Below are 23254 nucleotides of genomic sequence, written 5' to 3' on the forward strand. Positions count from 1 at the left end.
ATAAAGAAATAAAGCCTAGTTGAACTAGTTCTGATTTTCATATAATGTAAAAGTTAAATAGATGGCATCAGTTTTCATGACCACTTTTGCTTTCAGTCAACTTCGCCAGCACCAGGCAGCCATAAAAGTAGAAAGCCTGATGTGAGGTCCAGCTTGGTGATGTCTCAACTCTTACAGTATCAGCCTTGGGCTCTTAACCTTGCCAGAAACATGAATTCTCATGGTATTTGTGCGTTCACAAACAATCCAGAATCCATCTTGTACCACTCCCGCTTCAACCGTTTGTTTCCAAAACAAAAATGGTTTGGGCCGATCACGTTGCAGTTTTGAGGTTTAGGGTGCGACATCCTGGTGCAACGACAGCAAGAGCGGTTGAGCTCACAGCTGAGCCAACATAAACATGGCAGCACAGGAGGACGCACGCATATCATCTGCCATCATATTTGTTTTGTAAGAATCCACAATTTCTTCTTTGATAGAAAAACAGCAAGAAGTGCCTTGACCAACATGCCTTCTTGCTGCTTACATTTTAATTTGATACCATGTTTAGCTAAAACCAACCTTCGGTATGCAGGCATTAGGTGTCGCTTTGCCCAATCAGCTCAGAGAGTTCTGCTGAAATCCCAGATCGATAATGAGCAGAACTAGAGTGATTATCAATCCGGCTTGCAAGGTTATTGGACTCTGTGAACACTTTCTTTCAGTACTCTTATCAAAGTTTCTGTACAACCAGTTTTTGGACTGGCCATGGATGGAAGACTGTTCCTTCTGCACAGGGTGTTGAATGTCAAGATGGAAACTAATTTCTGATACAAACGGAGAATACTAAAATAGAATACAAATTCACAGTGATAAAAAAAATATTATCTTGCACCAATTTAACAACTTTTACACAAAGTGGACTAAAAAGTGGATTCAGATTTTTTACAAAACAGATGTGATAGCAGCGGCTAGGCGTGCATCCTCCTGCGCTGCCATGTCAATGTTGGTTCTGCTGTGGGCTCAACCGCTCTTGCTTTTGTTGCAGTGGTACTTCCCGTCTTAAACCACAGTACTGCAATGTGATTGGCTCAAACCTTTTTATGGTTCGGTCACAAACGGTTGAAGCAAGACTGGTCAAAGATGGATTCTCATTTGTTTGTGAATGTGCAAACGTCGCAGAAATTAAACTTGTTGACAAGGTTACTTTGGCAGAGGAATTTACAATAAGCTTTAATTTATGTGACACTGAACATGTAAAAAAGTTGAGGATCAAACTAGGGTTTATCTTCAGAAATATATCTTTTTCTTTTAGTGCAAGGACGTATTTTGTCCTACTGATCTTCCTGCCTCTGTTAGATTACTATGATGTTGCGTCTATGAATTCAATTAAACATGGAGTTACACATCAAAAGATTTATTAAAAGATGTGTAAATGACAGGCAGTACAGGAGATGCGAGCAGATCAGACCAATGACAGGCAGAACATGCAGGTGATGACTGGAGTGGCTGGAGGTGGTTAAAGAATCCAAAGGGCAATGCAATACTCCAAAAACAAGAGACAGTCCGGGTCGTGACCAGAGTAAACCAGGCAGCAGATGAGTCCAACGAGTGAGCACTTATTTAGCAACCAATAGATGGCTAAGCTTAAAGAGAAAAAATATATTGAAGATTGCCTTATAACTGAAGGTTACTTTGGTTATAATGAGATAGCACTATCTGGAATGCTTGTTTCTTTGGATATTTATTTTTAAACAAAAACAGTGAGATATAAAACAGCAGGCATGTTTACATTTTTCAATCACATCTTTATGGGTGGGACTTTGCTTGTGTTCCAGTGTCAGAGCTTTGTACTTTAGAAGAGCTCAGCTTGCTAGTAGCATCTTTCGACTTTTTCCACATCAACACAAAGTAAATGAAGATGAAGCAACCTGTAAAATACAATGATGAAATTAGATAAAGATTTATATGTTTTATAGGAGACAATTATCAAGGAAGTCCTAAATAACAATAAGAGACTAATAAATAACTCTACTCAGTCAGGTTACATTCACAGCTCCTGCATTATACTTTGAAAAAGCTCTTCAAACCTTGCAAAGAGTTCAGTATACAGAAGCTGTAGAGTCCAGGGGTGGTCAGGTGGCCAAATGAGAAGAAGATCAGGCCCCAGGTGAGGCCCAGCAGAACCATGAGCACCAGCAGGGTGCAAATCTCTTGCTTGGCTTTGTGATGTTTACTCCGTCCATGCTAACATGGTTAAACACACACACACACACACACACACACACACACACACACACACACACACACACACACACACACACACACACACACACACACACACACACACACACACACACACTGTGAGTGGCACTCAAAAGGTATAGTGATATACAAATGTGGTGAGACAACTTTGAGTCAGTCCAGTTTAATTAATTCACAAGAAGTAATCTCAGGGCATTACTAAGAAAACAAAGAGGCCTGGCGCAAAGCTTTTTAGTATTATTTCTTTGAGTCATTACATTCATCTTCACATTCTATACAATAACATAGATTTCAGTGCAATCCAAAGAAAAATCAGTTCCAAACAATCAGATTCAGGCCAATTAGTAAAAGTAAAAGCCTGATTGTAGCCATAGGAAACAATTGTCAGCAATTCCACTAGAAAAAGCATAATAAGATATTAAATACTAAATTGACTTTTGGCTGCACATGCAGCTTCAGCATTACAGGCTCATTCCATTCACCTGTTGTCCAGCCTTTATATACTTCTGTTTGTTATTCAGACGGCACCAGATTTTTGAAAGCCATGTCAGATGGCCAGTGTTTTTTTTTTTTCCTGCCTTGCCTATTATCTGACCAAGTTCTTGTACCATGGATTTAACTGTCTAATCTTGCCCCCATCAGATAACTAGGGTATAAATGTACAAGAAGGCAGGAGAACAGGTGAATGGAGTGAGCCTAATTATGCTGAAGCTAAAGGTGCAGCTGGTGATCTTCATTACAGGTAGCAATGGGAATATCACTGTCAGGCTGGCCAGACATACAAAAATAAAACTTTAAATATCATAACAATGTTAGGTGAAATAAGGGTTTTATTCCACGCTGGGCTAAAAGATGAAAATTTAGCCCAGCTGAAAGTGCATCTTAGCTGGGCTAATCCACTGGTTAGTGGATGCTGACCTGGGTCAGAGATCTTCAGCTGTCTGTAGAGTCAACAAAGCAACATGTGGCTGTTAAATTATTTTAAGATCAGCTCATAGAGAGATTATTAAAATGGGTTTTCATGGCCCATCAGCTGAATCTAAGTTTTCCATCACCAAGTGCAATGCAGAGTATTTGATCCGGTTTGTTTACCACATCAAGTGTAGACTATAGTTTAGTGGAGACATGCTATTAAGGAGTGATGAATCCTACCTACCGGTCTGGCAACCCAATAGTTGATTCCAGAATTGACAGTTTCCAGAAAAGCAGCACCTGCCTGATTGCTTTGTGTCAGTTGTAAAGTTTACTAGAGAAATGAGTCTGGTGTGGGACTATTTTTCAAGAGTTGTGCTCAGACACTTAAATTCAGTTGAGAGGAAACATTCTGGACATTTTCATGATCCAACTTTGTGCGAACAGTCCAACCACCTCCTTATAGACATGAGTGAGTAAGTTTGCTGGGAAAAGACTTGACTGGGCTGCACAGAGTCCTGACCTCAACCTGATGGATCACCTTTGGGTGAATTAGAGTGGAGACCTCTTGTTTGGCCACCTTATCCAACTTCAATGTCTGATCTTACAAATGCATTGCTCAGAAGATTACCAAAAACTCCTAAACACACACTCCTGAAACATGTAGGTAGCCACCTTTGAAGAGTGAACCTATTGTAAAAATAATTGGCTTTTTTATCTAAGTATCCATGTGAATTAAGGACGAGAAGTCACTCAAGTTAATGTCAGAAAAGGCAGACAAAAATAATCATTTTAACATTTGTGTATATAATTAATATTAGTTTGTTATTGTCAATAAATTAAACACTGATAAAACATATGACTGGTGTTCCTTATGTTTATTTGTACTGTACATAAAGTTTTTACAGAAATATTTGCTACATTAAGTAATGTGTAATACAAAGGTGTAATCAGTACAAAGACATATTCAAACTATTACCTCCTTGTGTAAGTCAGCACTCATGTACCATTTGATTGCCAGTCCAAACATGATCACGTTAAAGAGGAACACCAGGCTGAACAGTCCCACTGTGGTCACCAGCTTCGCCGTGTCATCAGTTATATAACATCTATACAGCATGGAAACACAGGCAGCAATTTATCATTGTATAATTATAAAATGGGCAAAGTAATCTACATTTAGGTTTGGTAAGATGACTGAACAATATACAATAATTTATTATAGAATTTTTTTTTTCACAGCTTATTTGTTTACTCAGTGATCCTTCTGAATTGTTCAAATATACAGATACCCAATAGCCCTTTCAACTACAACCATGTATTAATCTATGTTGACTGCTGACACATTTCCTACCCAATTAGATGTAAGATGGTTGCTTTATTCAGTGACAATTCTAAGTAATTACCAACATTATGTATATTATGTTCAGCAGCCTCAACACTAGTTTGGACAACATATGCTATTGCACATCTTGTACTGGTCTAGTCCACCAATAAAATGTCTGTCTTTGTTAAAAAAACCACCCAGTCTTTCGTTAATAACTGGCTTGAATATCTGCTTTCTCCAATATTCCCGTGTATGTCGCCATAGTTATGCTTGTTAGTTGTTCTGCATAGTACAAAAAGTTCTCCACTCGGTATTAAGTAGTATTATATCATTTTGGTTTAATTCTAGAAATTGAAAGCTTATTTCTAGGCTCACGGGGTTCATGCAGTCTGTTTAGTATTTGTTATTAGTCCGTAGATTTGGTTCCTTCCCCCACCTCAGTATGGGTTTAGCTACTTTATTCTTTTTTTCTGTTAGATTTTTAAGTTCTGTTTTTTTCTCCCTGTTTCCTGCCACTTCATTGCTCTCCCTGTCCTTCAGCTCAGTCACTGTTATACCTGTTACATGTGCTTATTACTCTCCCTTGACGTTCCTACATGTTTCCCCCCCTGTTTAAACTGCAAATTTCCTCTTACTCCTTGTCAGGTCCTCCTTTATGCTACCCCTGTTCAGGCCAGCTTTATTCCTGCTCCCTGTCTTTGTCTGGTCTGCAGGAAAGTTTTATTTTTTTCATTTATACTAAACCACCCTGCAATTCATCATGCCCCTTCCAAGCTCCGGTCTGCCATTTGGTCCTTCTACAAACAATTCATGACAGTATGTCAACAATGTCAGATCAAATTATCACTTTAGTAGATGAATGAATATGAAATTATTGTTTGAATAAAAATATAATTAAATGATCACAAGTAAATACTTTTTTACATAATCACAGACACAAATATGCTGCTTTCTTTATGTCAAACAGTGAATAGCACCATGGAGCTGTAGGGCAGTGATTTTGCATTGTTTCATTATCAGAATCAGACATACTTTAATAATCCCAGGGGGGGGGAAATATTTAAAATTATATTTGAAACACTGTGAAAAAATAAATGGTTCTTCAAAACCAAGTGTTAATTCAGTTTTAAAGTCCTGTTTGGGCAGCAGCGGTATCAACAAAATACACTCCATAGTTGACACTAAAATCTTTAAAAACTATTTCTTTTGTGCCTTTTGTGCCATTATTTTATTGATTTTTTTAAGAAATGTTGCCTTTGTCAATTTCAGCTTTCTGAAGTCCACTTTTTCTATTCTGGCTGTATCTATTAAACTGAAAAGTGTGTAATTTAGGAGTAAATGGAAAAAAACCTTTCAACAAATCAATAGCCCAAGATTTCCAAATTCACTGTCTGTTATTCAACTTTCACAAATATAACAACTGTGATTCAGCTGATCATTGAGTGCTTTTTGCAAAGTATCTAATAATATTCTTCTTAAAGAAAAATACTTTATGCCTCACATAAATTATTATGCCTCTCTAATTTAGAGGTTTTTAGATCACCTGCAATGTTAAGATATTGATTATTTTTTTCATACAGTAGCTGGAAATATTGTGAAGCATTTTCTGCACATCTTTTGTCTGTGATGGAAGGATGACCAGAGCAGAGCAAACTATTTTGTTGCTCAGGAGATATGAACCAGCCTCTCAAATGATCACCCAAAGATTAGGGGATGAGAATTGTTCTTTTCCTTACACTGCAGTTTCATTGGGTTTAGATGAGTCCAGAGGCACACGACCATAGTTGTCTTTGTCAATGATCACTATAACTGCCACAACCACTGCAGGAAGACCTGAAAGACATCAACTGCTTCCTTAATTTAAGGCTGCAGACTCTTACCTTCAAGACTCTGATGAATCCACTCACCCCATCCCACCACACTGAGTTTGAGCAGGTATCTCCTCACATAGATGTTGAAGACTTTGACCAAGACAAGGTAGAGATGGAAGCCTTCCAGGGCCATCCAGGTGAAAGAGGCCAACAGGGAGTAGTGAAGAAGAAGAGCAACATAAAGACAAAGCTCATTGGATGACGTCTCTGCCACTGCCTGGCTGGGGAGGAAGTGGACATTTAGGAGGATGAGGGAAACTGCAAGGCTGATGTGGATCTTCTTGGAATCATCCGCTCTGAGTTTTCTGTCAGAAATAGACAACATGCTCTATTGTAGTTGACAACTTCTCAGCCGATTTCATTCCCATATTGTGTTATAAAATTACGTTATAAAAGCTGAGTAATGAAAAGAGGAACAGATGACTAAACTTACAATGAAGATAATATATTTTCAATGTTCTAGAAAAATGGACGAATGAAGGAAAAAAGTATAAAGAAATGTGAAAGTTGTATACGCGTCTTCATGGAAGAACATGGTACCTGTTGGTAATGAAGAGCAAAACAGTGACAACCAGAGCAAGAAGAGAAATACCACAGCCAATGTAGGTAATGTAGAACAGGATCTCAGCATCTATGGTTGAGAGCTTTGCAGTTACCTGTGGAGAAAATATAGTATCACATTTTGTCTCTGATCTATATTGCAATTTTATAACAGCACATTTTAAAGTTTCAAATTTTAAAGGTGGAATTATCTTTATACTGTGGGCACCCAATTCAGTTTAAACCACTCTTAGACAAGACTCACACACTGATTATTCAGTTAGAAGAAGCACATCCTTTGTCAGCTCTTGTTTTTAAAGGCTCGTTAGTCTGAAATGCGCTGGATTAAACCTTTTGTCATTTGGAGTTGCTAATTTACCCCATTCGTCCTCTCAGGCATGTTCCATATTATTCAACTGGTTGTGTATGCAGCTGTATAATTTAATACATTGCCAGAGTAAATGTCAGATTTGAATCTTGGATTGTGTGAAAGAAATGTCTAAATGTGTATAGTCCAGTATGACGTATATGCGTTTTTTCCTCTTTATGACACATTTTTTGACTGATGCAATTTATATTATGAAGCAATTCATAGTCTGAAAAATACGGTACTTAAAGTGACTGGTGTCTGGGAAGAGTGGAGCATGGAGATGAGATTATCTGTTAAACAGTCCCAAAACAAAACCCCAAATCATAACAAATACTAAATCAGAGAAGCAATCGTTGCTGCCCATTTATCTGGGTAGGTCTAAATTATAATAAGGAAACTTATTTCCCTGTTCTGTTTCTACGGTTACACCATTCCTGGCCAGAGAGAACGTTTCCCATGAGGAGGGGGTCCAGGGGACCTGTCTCCAGTCTCCCCTCCAGAGACCGTCGAGAGGGGGTCTTTCGAGAAGGGGGTTCAAGTAGACGCACCTCAAGCCTTTGCCCCAGAGTCCTTCGAAGAGGAGGTCCGGGTAGACCTGGCTCCTGTCCATGCTCTTGAGCTCTACATTAAAAGGACCCAAGTGAGGCTCCGTCGCCGAGGGTTCTGCTCCGTTGCCGGCCGTCGAGGGATCTGCTCCATTGCCGGCCACAATGAAGCAGTTGCTCCTCCGTGTCTTCAGTCACCGCCGGTGGTCCTTCCTGGTCTTCAGTCATCATCTGAACTCCTTAATGGATCACAGTGGGTTGCAGAGCTCCTCCTTGGCCACCAACCTCCTGACCGGACACCTAAAACTTTCTATGTTTGGGTTCTAGGCCACCTGTTTGGGTTGTTTTCTGTTGGACTCTAGGGTTGTTTTTTGGTTTGGATTTTGTACTTCTGATGTTTTGTTTTTCTTTTTGAGATCGTCTGGTATCCTCCCATGAGGAGGGGGGCTTTCACGGTGTGGGTTTTTGTTTGGATATTTTTTTGGGACTTTTGTCTCCCCTCAGTTATTATGCATCCAGCACAGTTACCTCCAGCCATCACCCTACAACAAAGCACATGAGCTTTGTGGATCTGGAGAAGGCATTCGACCGTGTCCCCCGAGGGATCCTGTGGGGGGTACTCCGGGAGTATGGAGTACCGGACCCTTTAATAAGGGCTGTCAGGTCTCTGTACGACCGGTGTCAGAGTCTGGTCCGCATTGTCGGCAGTAAGTCGGACTCGTTTCCAGTGAGAGTTGGACTCCGCCAAGGTTGCCCTTTGTCACCGATTCTGTTCATAACTTTTATGGACAGAATTTCTAAGCTCAGCCAAGGTGTTGAGGGGATCCGTTTTGGTGGCCTTAGGATTGCGTCTCTACTATTCGCGGGTGACGTGGTCCTATTGGCTTCATCAGGGCGTGATCTACAGCTCTCACTGGAGCGGTTCGCAGCCGAGTAGGAAGCGGCTGGGATGAAAATCAGTGCCTCCAAATCCGAGACCATGGTTTTGAACCGGAAAAGGGTAGAGTGCCTTCTCCGGGTTAGGGAGGATGCGCTGCCCCTAGTGGAGGAGTTCAAGTATCTTGGGGTCTCATTCACGAATGAGGGGAAGATGGAACGGGAGATTGACAGGTGGATTGGTGCAGCTTCTGCTGTGAAGAGGGCACTGTACCGATCCGTTGTGGTAAAATAGAGCTGAGCCAAAAGGCGAAGCTCTCGATTTACAGGTCGATCTACGTTCCTACCCACATCTATGGTCACGAGCTTTGGGTCGTGACCGAAAGAACGAGATCCCGGATACAAGCTGAAATGAGTTTTCTCCGTAGTGTGTCTGGGCTCTCCCTTAGAGATAGGGTGAGGAGCTCAGTCATCCGGGGAGAACTCAGAGTAAAGCCGCTGCTCCTCCACGTCAAGAGGAGCCAGTTGAGGTGGCTCGAGCATCTGGTCAGGATGCCTCTTGGACGCCTCCCTGGTGAGGTGTTCCGGGCACGTCCCACCGGGAGGAGGCCCAGGGGAAGGCCCAGGGGAAGACCCAGGACACGCTGGCGGGACTATGTCTCCCGACTGGCCTGGGAACGCCTTGGGGTTCCTCCGGAGGAGCTGGCCCAAGTGGCCGGGGAGAGGGACGTCTGGGCCTCCCTACTGGAGCTGCTACCCCCGCGACACGACCCCGGATAAGCGGAAGAAGACGGATATCACCCTACCCTAGATCGTCTCCACCTGTTGCTCTTAATTAAGTTGACTCAGTCCACCAGCCTACATAAACCCTCCTCAGTCAACTCATCTCCGCCAGAACGTCTCCTCACTCTCGCTATCTCACTGTGCCTTGTTCGCCCTCACCGTGCTCTGCCAAGTGCCAAGTCTCCTCACTGCTGGGCTACCCATTCCCACGCAGCCCCAAACGCCTGCTCTGCGTGCCCTGGTGGTTGCCTTGTTTTCACCGCCAGATTTGCTCTGCTTTGAGCTTCTCCCATCGACCCCCTGCTCATCCTCAACCGCCTGTTCCAGGCGCCATAATTCACCTGCTCAAGTCTGGTACTGTTGATCTGTTTCTCCTGCCACAATTCATTCTTTTAAATAAACTCTGTAATTTAACATGAATTTTGGGTACGCCAACAGTTTACTTTCAGTATAATTTTCTGAGTAGAGGTTTTCAATTTCTAGAAATATTGTTGCTTTAGCAAATGCATTACAGGAGATCAGAGGAGGATACTGTTGAGAATTAAAAATATATCTTAGTTGGGGTTACTGAGGAAAGCAGAGTGGGGTTTGTCCTTTCCTGCTCCAGCGTAAGATAAACATGGAGTTTTATTGTCCTGAGGGGGTGGTCAGCAGGAGAGGGGGTCAGTCATCCTCCCTCTGAGCCATGTAGGAGGAGTTTAAAGTTGATAAAAGGAATGTCTTGGTAAAACTTACTTCAGACAGACAGACTTATCCACCGGTGAGAACAACATCTTGTAAATGGTATGTACTCTGTCTCCATATTTAATTTCTATGAATTAAATATGTATTTAAATCGTTCTACCTCTGATCAATGATTCCTTATTTTATTGTCAAATCTTAAACCGGGGTAAAAATGGGCCTTTAGTAGCGAAGCAGGATTAGGCCAATAATAAATAAATCACAATTTGGTTAGCCGTGACCCGGATGTGACATTAAAGTGGAGGAACCTTTTGAAATTGGGCACGAAGAAGTAATCACTTACAGCAAAACAGGGTCGACCCGAAAAAAAGTAAGGAGATTTTGATTCTCCTATTGGCTAAAGATTAGATGTAGGCTAAATCAAGTGTTGCTGTAAGTGAGATGCTTTCTTCTCAAAATATCAGAGGCTGAACAGTACAAATAGGTTTAAATAGAATTTATGTTGAAACTGAGAAATGAGAGAATGAGAGTTATCTGTATGTCCACGTCGGAAAACCGTAAAATAAGATAGAAATGATAAAAGAGATAAAAGCCAAGAAGCCGTTAAGTTGTGAGGCTGTTGAAAAATAAAATAAAAGACAATAAAAAAGATAAAATTACAAAGATAAAAAATAGTCTCGGAAGTTGGTCGCTCCCTCTCCATGACTGACGAGTCTGGGGTTTTAACACTGAGGTGGAACGTTACCTCGGAGAAAGGGGACTCTCCAAAGAAACGTAGCGATAGGAACGGCCAAGAATACAAAACCATCTAAAAGTTGAGGCTAAGACAGCAAGACCTTTAAAGTGAGCTGTAAAAGAAGATAAAAGATTAAAAGAAAGGGGCCCCAAGGGGACATTTATATTGTTCTCTAGCATCAGAACGGGGATTCTGATTGCACGACGATTAGACCGAGGTGGTATTTAAATGAATAGTTGGTTTCGTCGAGTGGAAGGGTATTAAAAGAAGACGCTCTGCGCGCGCAAGGCTGTCTGTCTTAAACGTTGTCTGTCCTGGTCGGTTTAACAATTTTATTTTGGTTTAAATGGGTTCCATGGTTTGAATGATTAGAAGCTACAGTCTGAGTCTGTCTCTGTGTGTGCGTGGCTTCGAAGTCTCTTGTGTATGTGTGTGTGAATTTCTCCACGCGCATGGGCCTAAAGATAAGAGCGGTGACTGGGGCGCAGTTTAATTTTCTTAAGTAAAAGTGATAAGTAAAAATATGGGTGAAAAACTAAGGGGAATTTGGAAATCATTAGAAAAAAGGTCGATGCATTAATAATGTTTGTTGAAGTGCAGGAGAATTTCAATGCAGTAAAGCATTTAAGGTATTGGCTGCAAGCTGATTGGGTGAGTTGCATTGGAGAGAGACCACGGCCTGCATTTTGGTGAGTTTTGGAGAAAACTTTTTATTTTGAACTGTAGCCTAAAAGTTAGAAAGAGGTTGGACATTTGGTAAAGTTGTTGAACATTTGGGAGAACATTAAACATCTGTTTGAGGCATTATAAATTGGGAAAAAACAAAAAAGGGAAGATGCCTTATGTTAGGGTTGTGATGAATGGCCTCTTTGTCCTGGAGGGAAAACCAACACAGACACGGGGCTGCCTCTGTCCCCTTGTCTTTCTTGTCACACATCACATGAGGTCAGGAGGATTTAATCACGGTCTTGAGTTTACAACATGGGGGTAAACACAGAAGGGAGCAGGTTTCATTGTGGGTGATGATTAAATCACCAGCTTCATGTGCAGTTAGATAAAGGAGACATTCCTTATCTGGGGAAATCATTTTATCTAAGGTTAAAAACAATGGTACCTTCCTGAAAGCAAGCTCTTAGAACAAACCAAGTGCCTGTAGCTTGATAAAATAAAATGATGACATTTATATTTTTCTAACACCTTCTGTTAGAGTGTAATTTTAACTAGCGTTATCTATTGCAAAATAGCATTTCAAAATGCCTAATGAATGTATATACTTTCAGACATTAAATATAATTTGCGATTAAAAAGTGATTAACAGGTTTTCATTGTTTGATAGCCCTAGTTATAATAGATAAATAAATAAATATAATCCGTCAGACTTCAATCTAGCTGTTTACTAGAGAGTAGTAAATCCTATAAACTTTTGCTCATTTGCAGGCCTGGGAAAACCATATTAAGCAGAACTAAACAGAGTTACATGTTGGGTTAAACTGTACCTTAATAGTGTGTGCAAACAAATATTGCGGTAATTTGACAGATTTTGTTGACACTGCATTTAGTCATGAGTCAGTTTTGAAGTTATCCTCAAAAGAAGCAGCTAAAATTGAGGACTCTATGACCAATGTTATTGGTTTGCATTGTTTTAGTATAAATACTGATATTGCAGAGCGCCAGAACCTAGTAGAAATAGACAATATTACGGGATCATCACAGGACGGTCCCCAAATTATTCATTATATGTAATCACATTTTCATGGTCCCACAAAATGCAGATGCCCTTGTTACACAGTAATTTAGAGCCCGAGGAATCTTTTTTCTTTGTTCATTTGGTAATGTGCAAATTCTGGTGAATTAACTTTTCAACATCAGTTGCTGGTGATTGTTTGTGGCCGGCAGTATTTGACTTAACAATTTACTAAACACAGGCGCATAACTGATTTTAGAGCTGTTTTAAAATGTACCTTTGGTGTTTTTTATATTTTTTTCCTTGATAGATGGAGTTACACAGCATTTTCTTTATACACTTTAGCAGAAGGTTCCTGAGTTTGACTGGGACTCTTGATATCTTCTGAAAAAAATCATTAGGATGGATCTAACACACAGGTGTGGATCCTAAATAAATCAGTCCAATTTAGGGGAATTATTTAGAGTAATAGTGTTACAACAACAAAAACAACGTGCCCTCTTCAATATCTCAGCTGATGATTTTAAATCTTGATACGCTCGCTGAGACAATATTTGATACACCATTTGCCTGTGACTCAAAGGAAGGGTGATACACAACGCTTGAGTTTGTTAATTACTAAAAGTTGGTAAAATTACAGTTATTGGAAAACAATATAGGAAGGAGTGACAGTAAGCAGCTGATTCCATCGAGAACTGTCCCTATTTTAATTTAAGGTGGGGGAGCTCCCTCCCCCCTGTTTTCCTTTTTCTATCTTAATTTTGTTGCAGGTCTGTTCGTTCTGGAGTATGGACACGTCTGACATGAGACGCAGATCGGTGCCGATTTGGGGTTGGAAGAATGAAACTGAGCATTTACAGCCGATATGTGTGTCGTGGGGCACCCATCACATCTGGGACAGTTGCTTACGCTGGACACTGGGCCAAGGACTGTTTCACATCACTAAATCCTGGCAAGAAGTCCTAATACCACCTCACCTTCAAGAAGGTCAGTGCCTCATCTAGGGGATAACGCTCCCATGAACAATGTTTCCTCACCTTGGAACAATGGCCAACGCCTATGAACAGCACAGATCCTAAGCTATCAAGGAAAAATGACTGTCTGCATACACTGGAGTTGAATGTCTCATCCAGTTTCTGAGTCATGGACCAGAACTTTGTCACTGAGGTGCGTCGACAGCGAATCACTGCAACACGTGGGGGACGAAATGTGGAGTTCCATACATGGAAGCTGTGAGTGCGACGTCTAAGCTCCAATCTCTTTTCTGCCTGATCTGCTGTACATGTCAGTCCAGTCCATCTCAAGGACCACAGACTGATAACAGACTTTTTGTTAAGGTAATTCAGACTTCTATTTCTACCAATATTCTTCTGACCAAATTTAATGGAATGTGATTTTTAATATTTCATCTGTGTCTCCAACTCTTGAGCTTCTAGGCAAATGGATTGGTGCAGGTAATAACTTCTTAAGGCAGCCGATTGGGCAGATACGAACACTACAGGTTTGCGGTTTTGAAAAATATACTACTGTCTCTTAAAATGTTTTATTATATAACTGATATGTTCCTTTTAAACATGAGTTTTAATTCTATTATGTCCAGGACCATATTGCTCATAATTGACAGCAGAAGGTGTATTTTACCATCACAATTATTAGCAGAAAATCCACTGGGGTGGGGATATTTTTCACATTTAGGGTTCTGTGATGCTGCAAGCTCACAGCTGCATGCCATAAATTTACAGACTGGAAGTTCTTATCAGCTTCTATGACGCAGGGGGCCTCTCACTAGCAGGCACAGCGGTGATTTGAGTGTGACGTCTGGTTTCCTATTCATTGCAGAGATACACTTTTTAGGTTAAACTGATCTGTTAGGCTATCTCTTGATATCTCATAAGTATTGAGATTTTTCTATTGTACAATATAACTGTTGCATGCTAAAACTTATCAGATTTTCACCAGACTTTGCCGTTACCAGGTGTTTTATTCAGGTAAAACCCAATATTTTATCAGTATGTAAGTACCTTGGAACACTCAGCATTCTCATACCATCAACTTGCTGTGAGCATATTAGTTTACAATTATTATTTCAATGGGTACACTGATCTTATACAACTTTTGATGGACTTCTTGTAGATCTGTGGGATTATGAAATTGCATTAAGTTTTGATCTGAATCCAGGATATAAGGCAGTGTTTTTCATGCTTCAAGTCAGATGATTATTTGCAGTTAATTGATTCCCTGTGATGGATAATACTATTCTTTGTTAATGTTTTGTAACAAAATTAATTTTGTTCCAAGCAGAGGGATATGACATAAACATTTATATGATAACACTGTAACGTAAAGTTATATAGATCTTAAACTTTATATTATAACAGAGAAAACAAAAATGGAGGAGGAGTAGCTTTATATGTTGATAAGAAGATTAATTATAAGTTGATTGAAACAATGTCAACTGTGATGGACAACATGTTTGAATGTGTGACTATAGAAATACTCATGGAAAAAAGGAAAAATGTCTTAGTGAGTTGCATTTATAGAGCCCCTGGATCAAACATTGAAGTATTCAACAACTGGATAGAAGAAAAATTTATAACAATTAATCAAAAAATAATATTTTTCTGTGGGGATTTCAATATTGACCTTCTCAATCCAAATAGACATAGAATGACTGAAGAATTTATTAACACCATGTTCAGTTTAAGCTTGTATCCTAAAATCACCAGGCCCAGTCGCATTACATCGCACTGCGCTACCTTAATTGATAATATTTTTACAAATGTGCTGGAAAATAATTTAACTAGTGGAATATTAATGAATGACATAACCGATCACTTACCAGTGTTCATAGTCTACGACTGTAAGTGCAAAACAGACAATCAAAAAATAGAGACGCATTACAAACGGGTTACGTCTGAAGAGACACTAAGAGCTCTAGAAGCCGAGTTGTTGGCCTATGATTGGAGATTAATATATAAAATGAATGATGTGAATTCAGCATATGATGAATTTTTAAAAATATTTAAAATATTATATAACAAGCACTGCCCAATCAAACAATATAACAGGAAAAGCAATCAAAAAAATGAACAGTGGATCACAAAAGGAATACAAAAGGCATGTAAAAAGAAAAACAAACTTTATAGAGAATTTCTAAAACATAGAACGTCTGAATCAGAAAACAAATATAAGAAATATAAAAATAAGTTAACTAATATTATAAAAACATGTAAAAAGGACTATTATTATAAATTACTGGATAGGAATAAAAACAACATTAAGGAAACATGGAATATTTTAAATAGAGTCATTAGAAAAGTTAACAATAACAAATATCCAGACTATTTTATAGATAATGAACAGAATATAACTGATTTGAAAAGTGTCGTCAATAAATTTAATAGATTTTTTGTTAATATAGGACCTCAATTAGCAGAAAAAATACCGACTACAAAAACTGCAACTCAGCAATATCTAATTGAGAATAATCCCAGCTCCTTATATCTCAACCCTGTACTAGAAGAAGAAATCATAAACATTGTGAATAACTGTACAAATAAGACTTCCACTGACTGTGATGATCTGGACATGAAAACTATTAAAATAGTAATTAAAGGAATCTCTAAACCACTAACTTATATTTGCAATTTATCATTTCAAACAGGATCATTTCCCAACAAAATGAAAATAGCAAAGGTCAAACCAATGTATAAAACTGGCAACAAACACCTCTTCACTAACTACAGGCCTGTTTCTCTTCTCCCACAATTTTCTAAAATCCTGGAAAAACTCTTTAAGAAAAGACTGGAACAATTCATAGAAAAACATTCGCTACTTATCAGCAGTCAATATGGATTCAGAGCAAACCGGTCAACATCGCTGGCCGTAACTGACTTAATAGAAGAAATAACCAACGCAATAGATAGTAAGAAACTGGCAGTAGGGATATTTATAGATTTAAAGAAAGCTTTTGATACAATAAATCATGAAATCCTACTTAAAAAATTAGAACGCTATGGAATTAGGGGAGTAGTTTCTGACTGGATGAGGAGTTATTTAAAGAGCCGGAAACAATTTGTGAAATTGGGAGATGTGGAATCTGATTGGCAGGAGACTGTCTGTGGAGTACCACAAGGATCAGTATTGGGACCAATTTTATTTAATCTTTATATAAATGATATCAGTAAAGTGTCCAATGCATTAAAATTTATCTTATTCGCTGATGACACAAATATTCTAGCCTCAGGAGATAATTTAGAGCATCTTCTCTCAACAGTCACTTCAGAGATTAGTAAGTTAAAGATATGGTTTGACCATAACAAATTATCCCTAAATTTGGACAAGACGAAATTCATGGTCTTTGGGAACTGTTATAAAAATATTGAAATTCAAGTTCAAATAGAGGACGTAACTCTAGAAAGGGTTTTTGCTAATAAGTTCCTCGGTTTAATAATAGATGACAAAATCAGTTGGAAACCTCATATTCAACACTTACAGAGTAAACTCAGTAGAAGTATATCCATATTGGCCAGAGCTAGACATGTATTGAATGCTAAATCACTTCATACTCTATATAACTCTCTGATTTTACCATATTTATCATATTGCTGTGAAGTGTGGGGAGTTAATTACAAGAGCTCTTTACATCCGGTAACCGTCCTACAGAAACGAGCCATTAGAATCATCCATAATGTCGGTTATTATGAGCATACAAACCCGCTCTTCATAATATCCAGAATTCTCAAACTTGACGACCTTGTAGAATTTAAAATGGCTCAATTTATGTTCAAGGTATCAAAGAAGTTGTTACCTGAGCACATACAGAGCACGTTTTCTGAAAGAGAAGGGGGGTATAACTTAAGGGGTCACTCAATCTTCAAGATCCGCAATTTTAGAACAACAAGGAAAAGCTTCTGTATTTCAATTAAAGGTGTAAAGTTATGGAATAAGTTACATGAAGATTTAAAACAAAGCAATAGTTTAACACAATTCAAAAGAAGGTACAAAGAGGTAATTTTCAATAGATATACACATGGGGACAGAAAGCAATAAGGTGTGTATTGAAGATAATAACTTGGTGTAAGGGTTTAGAAAGATAAACCAGCATAAAATGGGAAAATGTATAGGTAAATATTAGTAACTGTTACTTCAAACTGCCACTTTGATTTTGATTTATTTTTTTTTATTTTTTTAATGACAGTAGGACTCTAAAATCTCAAGTGTTTAGGGGTAGGAGTTTATAAGTTCTCACTTCTTCCTACCCCGTTTTGAGCATGATATGTTAACTGAAACAAAAATCTGTATTTTCTCTTCTTTCTTATGCACTTCTTGTTACTGTGCACTATTTTATTTTTATATTTGTATCATGTTCGAATAAATAAATAAAATAAATAAATAAATAAATAAATATATTAACCCTTGGCACAAGTAAACAGAAAAACTACATAAACTACAAAAAACTGGATAAAACAGAGATAAACAGAGGGTAACTTAATGCATATTTAGTTTACTTTAAAATCATTGGTGTGTCAGGTAGGTTTGTTAAGGATTCAAAGCCACGTATATCTGTTGCAGTAAACTGGATCAGGATTTGTAACAACTGGATAAAACAAAATGAGGGTTTGCTTTTCCTCTCAGATTAAAAATAGGAACTTTTTTACAGCATAGACATCTGAGTAAAGGGTACAGAAGCAAAGTGTGGTGATGTGCTGAAACGTTTTGTGAGGTGTGGTGAATGGTAATCTTTAATTTTTAATCCAGAGAACATTCTGACATTCTTACAGGATAACAGTGTTATGGAAATATAATCACTTATATATAATAGTGTAGCTTAAAGTAATATAAATGTTAACTTTAACCCAGTGACCTAAACAGATGAGGATGTATGTAGAACAAAGGTTGGTTTCACACTTCAGTGGGCATGTGTACATCCCAGGATGCACCGAGGCCATATGACAGTCTTGTGAGCAGATAACGCTGTTAAAAATGCTTACATGAGGCTTCTCATTGTTTTAGTTAACTTCCAGGAAACAAGCCAGGAACCAAGCTAGATTAAATTTAACGGTCAAAGGTTAGGCAGCAGACTCACTGTCTCAAGGAAACTTAGACAAAAGGTTGGTCCAGCACAAACGGGCCTTACATACGTCTCGTTACTATACTTTGATTTCACAACTGCATTAACTAATTTTTGATTTTACAGACAGGGGGATCTTCACCAGAGATTAACGTATTTGTCTGGTCTTTGCATTTTTTTACAGGACAGCGTAAGGACGAGGAAAGAGGAATTGCGATAAAATGTCTCATTAACTATTACATTTCTAAAATAGGATGGAGATGGAACAATGGAAGATGTGAAGTGTGTTTCTTGTGGGAGTGTTCAGTTAATTTCATTACAGGATATGATTCCATATGACTGAAAGGAGCTTTTCGGGACCGAAGTCAACCTCCGGAATTACAGAGGTCAAGGGCCCATCTGATTCCAGAGCCATGTGTACCAGCCAAATAGAGGATCCAAGGGGAACAACACCGGACCAGCCTTCGGGTCAGACTGGCTGACTGGAAGGGTTTTCAACTGCCACCCACCCGTGCCATCCGGCAACGGGGCAGCTCGAGGCGCCGATAGCCACCCACGGAGGGGCAGCTGGAATTTTATTTTGTTTTCGTTTTTTATTTTTAATAAAGATTAACATACAGATGTGTGGAGACCGCGGTTGGAACACTGACTCTTTAAACCATCTTCTTTAAAGGCGAGAAGAAGACATCTCCGAGACGCAAGACATCATGACAACAATTGAATGCATTGTGTAAAAGAGAGAAAAGAAATTGAGAGTTTTTGTAATCACTGCATATGTCTTATAAGTTCCATATTCATAAGGTGTTCAATATTAGTATCGTTAGAATCTTGGTTCTGCATTGCATGATAATCTTTTTTTCTGTGGTTTGATCTGAGTGTAGTGCCTTTACAGGTTACATTAATCTTTAAAAAGACATCTTATTAATCTAGGTTAGGACTCTTAAAGTCATATTTAGATCATATAATAGTTTCTGGTAGTTGCACATTTATCTTAGCTTTGCACCTCTCGGATAAAGGTGCTTACTTTTCTTGATTCTAGTTGGTTAGAGATTCAGATAGGTTTAGTAGCTTTTTAGCTTATACTTGGGTTAGTTTACATTTAAGGGGAACATTTGAACTTCATTTGATTTCATAAGTCGCCAACAGAGGGGACAGTGGGTTACAATATTACATCTTACTATTTACATTTTGTTTAAGGGTTTCAAGACATAGACTTAGTTTAGCCTAGTTATTGGTTTGATCTTTGAGGGATCAAAACAGAGGGGTTGTTGAGAATTAAAAATATATCTTAGTTGGGGTTACTGAGGAAAGCAGAGTGGGGTTTGTCCTTTCCTGCTCCAGCGTAAGATAAACATGGAGTTTTATTGTCCTGAGGGGGTGGTCAGCAGGAGAGGGGGTCAGTCATCCTCCCTCTGAGCCATGTAGGAGGAGTTTAAAGTTGATAAAAGGAATGTCTTGGTAAAACTTACTTCAGACAGACAGACTTATCCACCGGTGAGAACAACATCTTGTAAATGGTATGTACTCTGTCTCCATATTTAATTTCTATGAATTAAATATGTATTTAAATCGTTCTACCTCTGATCAATGATTCCTTATTTTATTGTCAAATCTTAAACCGGGGTAAAAATGGGCCTTTAGTAGCGAAGCAGGATTAGGCCAATAATAAATAAATCACAATACAAATATAGCAAAGACAGAAAAGACATATCCAGATTAATAAAAGACAAAAGGCAAATCCTACCATGAGCACAGCAAAGTACGTAAGATGGTCACAGGAACAAGTGACGTAATGCTGACTGTAGTTCCATAAAGTATGACAGCCATCAGTGCTAAAGTCTGTTAAATAGGGGAGACAGAGAGACCTGTTTTTATAATAGTGCTATAAAATGTAGAAAACATCATAATATATGATAAATATATTTACTTCTCTATGCAATTTTGTACATTGAAATGAAATGTGTCTTTTGCATTTAAGCCATCCCTAAGGGAGCAGTGGGCTGCCATTCTGTGGTTAGAGTAGGGCACTTGTGCCCTCCACTAGGCACCACTGCCAAGTGAGCTGTATTCATAATACATATAACAAATATAATTCTCATTTATGTTGCTGCTCAACACCAAGGTTATATTCGAAACTCACTTTTTGTTGTAGTGTTGAGGAACACACATCTGAGTTCTTGGATTTTCTGTGAGACAAGATTACAAATTAAGAAGATCTTAGATATGATGGTGATTTAATGTTATGAAACAAAATAACAAATCTGTCCAATCAATGAAGTAATCACAGACAGCATAGGGCTACAGAACTTATTTTAACAAGGAATTAGGGAAGTTAAAGGAATTACACTCAGGTTTGTAGATGAATATATGCTGATGTTGACTCGGTCTCGAAGGTTTGAAATTTTCTTGCCACTCACACTCAGGCCAACAAATCTGTGATCATACAATGTCTCCCATTCCTTTGAAGCAACCTACAATACAAAACAATAAATTAGTTAGTTTGAAAGTTTGTCCAAGGCAACTATTAACTGATACTTGATCACCAATCTATAGGGGAAATCAAGTTAAAGAGAACTTAGTTAGAGTTGACATTCCAAGAGTTATGATCCACAAGGTAAGGATTATTAAACTCAGTGTTTTTGTCAGTAACTTTTTTTCCAACAGAGTTATTGGCTCTATTTTGACTTTAGCTGTTAGTAATGCATGCCAAGCACTCCACACATAAAGAAATCAACACAAATTAGTCCATAAATTATGTTATCAGTGGTTTCCATCACATGAGGAGCTTCAAAGTTTATCTGAGAAAAACTTCCTTTGGGCAGTTGGTCTTCTCTACTCCTTGTCTCTTGAACTGAAACAGAAGCTTTTTTTGGTTTTTAAAAATTAACTGAAACTTTTTTTGAAATAGAAATAAACATTACAGACAGGCCTGTGCACATTCTCAGTTATCTGGGTCATCGCAACAGCAACCAGGATTAAATCGTAGGCAGCCGGACTTTCGTTCAGTTCTTTCTGAAAATGTTTTGACACCTATCCAGGAGTCAATTCTGGTGGCTAGCAGTGTTGGTGCACTGCTGTTTTTTAAGGCCCATCCTCCTAGGCGCAATTTTATTTATATAGCGCCAAATCATGAAACATGTCATCTCAAGGCACTTTACAAAGTCAAGTTCAATCATATTATACAGATTGAGTCAGATTATACAGATTGGTCAAAAATGTCCTATATAAGGAAACCAGTTGATTGCATCAAAGTCCCGACAAGCAGCATTCACTCCTGGGGAAGCGTAGAGCCACAGGAAGAGTCATCTGCATTGTACATGGCTTTGCTGCAATCCCTCATACTGAGCAAGCATGAAGCGACAGTGGGAAGAAAAACCACCCATTAACGGGAAAGAAAAACCTCCGGCAGAACCGGGCTCGGTATGAACGGTCATCTGCCTCGACCGACTGGGGTTACAGAAGACAGAACAGAGACACAATAAGAGAAACAAAAAAGCACAGAAGCACACATTGATCTAGTAATCTGTTCTACATTAGATGGTAGTAGCGGGTGAGCCGTCTTCTCTGGATGATGTCACAGTTAACAGAACGCCAGACCAGGTGTACCTACTATGAAGAAAAAGAGAGAGAGCAAAAAGTTAAAAGCTGAAATGACGACAGTCATTTCAATGTAATACAATGCAAAACTGGAGAACAGTAGACTGAAGAACAGTAGAAATCAGTAGAGTGAGAAAATTAGACCCTGATGTCCTCCAGCAGCCTAGGCCTATCACAGCACAACTATAGAGATAGCTCAGGGTATGAGCCACTCTAACTATAAGCTTTGTCAAAAAGGAAAGTTTTAACATTAGTCTTAAAAATAGATAGGGTGTCTGCCTCACGGACCAAAACTGGGAGTTGGTTCCACAGGAGAGGAGCCTGATAGCTAAAGGATCTGCCTCCCATTCTACTTTTAGAGACTCTAGGAACCACCAGCAGACCTGCAGTCTGAGAGCGAAGTGCTCTGTTAGGAACATACGGGGTAATCAGAGCTCTGATATATGATGGAGCTTGATTATTAAGGGCTTTATACGTTAGAAGGAGAATTTTAAATTCTATTCTTGATTTAACAGGAAGCCAATGAAGGGAAGCTAAAATTGGAGACATATGATCCCTCTTGTTGAATTTCATCAGAAATTCAACAAGAGGGAAAATGCCGCAGCATTTTGAATCAGCTGAAGACTTCGAACTGCATTTTGTGGACTTCCTGATAGTAAAGAATTACAATAGTCCAGCCTTGAAGTAACAAATGCATGGACTAGTTTTTCAGCATCACTCCTGGACAGAATGTTTCTAATTTTGGCGATATTCCGGAGGTGAAAAAAGGAAACTCTGGAAACCTGTTTAATATGGGATTTAAATGACATGTCTTGGTCGAAAACAACACCAAGATTTTTAACTTTATTACTAGAGGCCAAGTTAATGCCATCCAGATTAAGGGATTGATTAAGAACTTTATTTTTTGAAGACTCTGGCCCAAAGATTACAACTTCTGTCTTGTCAGAATTTAAATGCAGGAAATTTAAAGTCATCCAGCTTTTGATGTCATCAAGACATGACTGCAGTCGAAGTA

General features: G+C 38.7%; 1 protein-coding gene across 1 annotated transcript in view; it reads right to left on the minus strand.

Moving 5' to 3' along the window:
* Nucleotides 1-1416: 1416 nt before the first annotated feature.
* LOC105917650 (adhesion G-protein coupled receptor G1) overlaps nucleotides 1417-23254 on the minus strand; it is a 35078-nt gene continuing 13240 nt past the window's right edge. The window contains exons 5-13 of the mRNA XM_036136281.1: nucleotides 20988-21113; nucleotides 20783-20828; nucleotides 20387-20481; nucleotides 6895-7010; nucleotides 6391-6659; nucleotides 6220-6316; nucleotides 4136-4265; nucleotides 2070-2226; nucleotides 1417-1910 (exon numbers count right to left, since the gene is read on the minus strand). Of these exons, the coding sequence (XP_035992174.1) occupies nucleotides 1789-1910; nucleotides 2070-2226; nucleotides 4136-4265; nucleotides 6220-6316; nucleotides 6391-6659; nucleotides 6895-7010; nucleotides 20387-20481; nucleotides 20783-20828; nucleotides 20988-21113 (1158 nt within the window). The 3' untranslated portion in view covers nucleotides 1417-1788. The remainder of the gene's footprint in view (nucleotides 1911-2069; nucleotides 2227-4135; nucleotides 4266-6219; nucleotides 6317-6390; nucleotides 6660-6894; nucleotides 7011-20386; nucleotides 20482-20782; nucleotides 20829-20987; nucleotides 21114-23254) is intronic.

This window comes from Fundulus heteroclitus, chromosome 4 (assembly GCF_011125445.2).
Source record: "Fundulus heteroclitus isolate FHET01 chromosome 4, MU-UCD_Fhet_4.1, whole genome shotgun sequence".
NCBI classification, from domain to species: Eukaryota; Metazoa; Chordata; class Actinopteri; order Cyprinodontiformes; family Fundulidae; genus Fundulus; species Fundulus heteroclitus.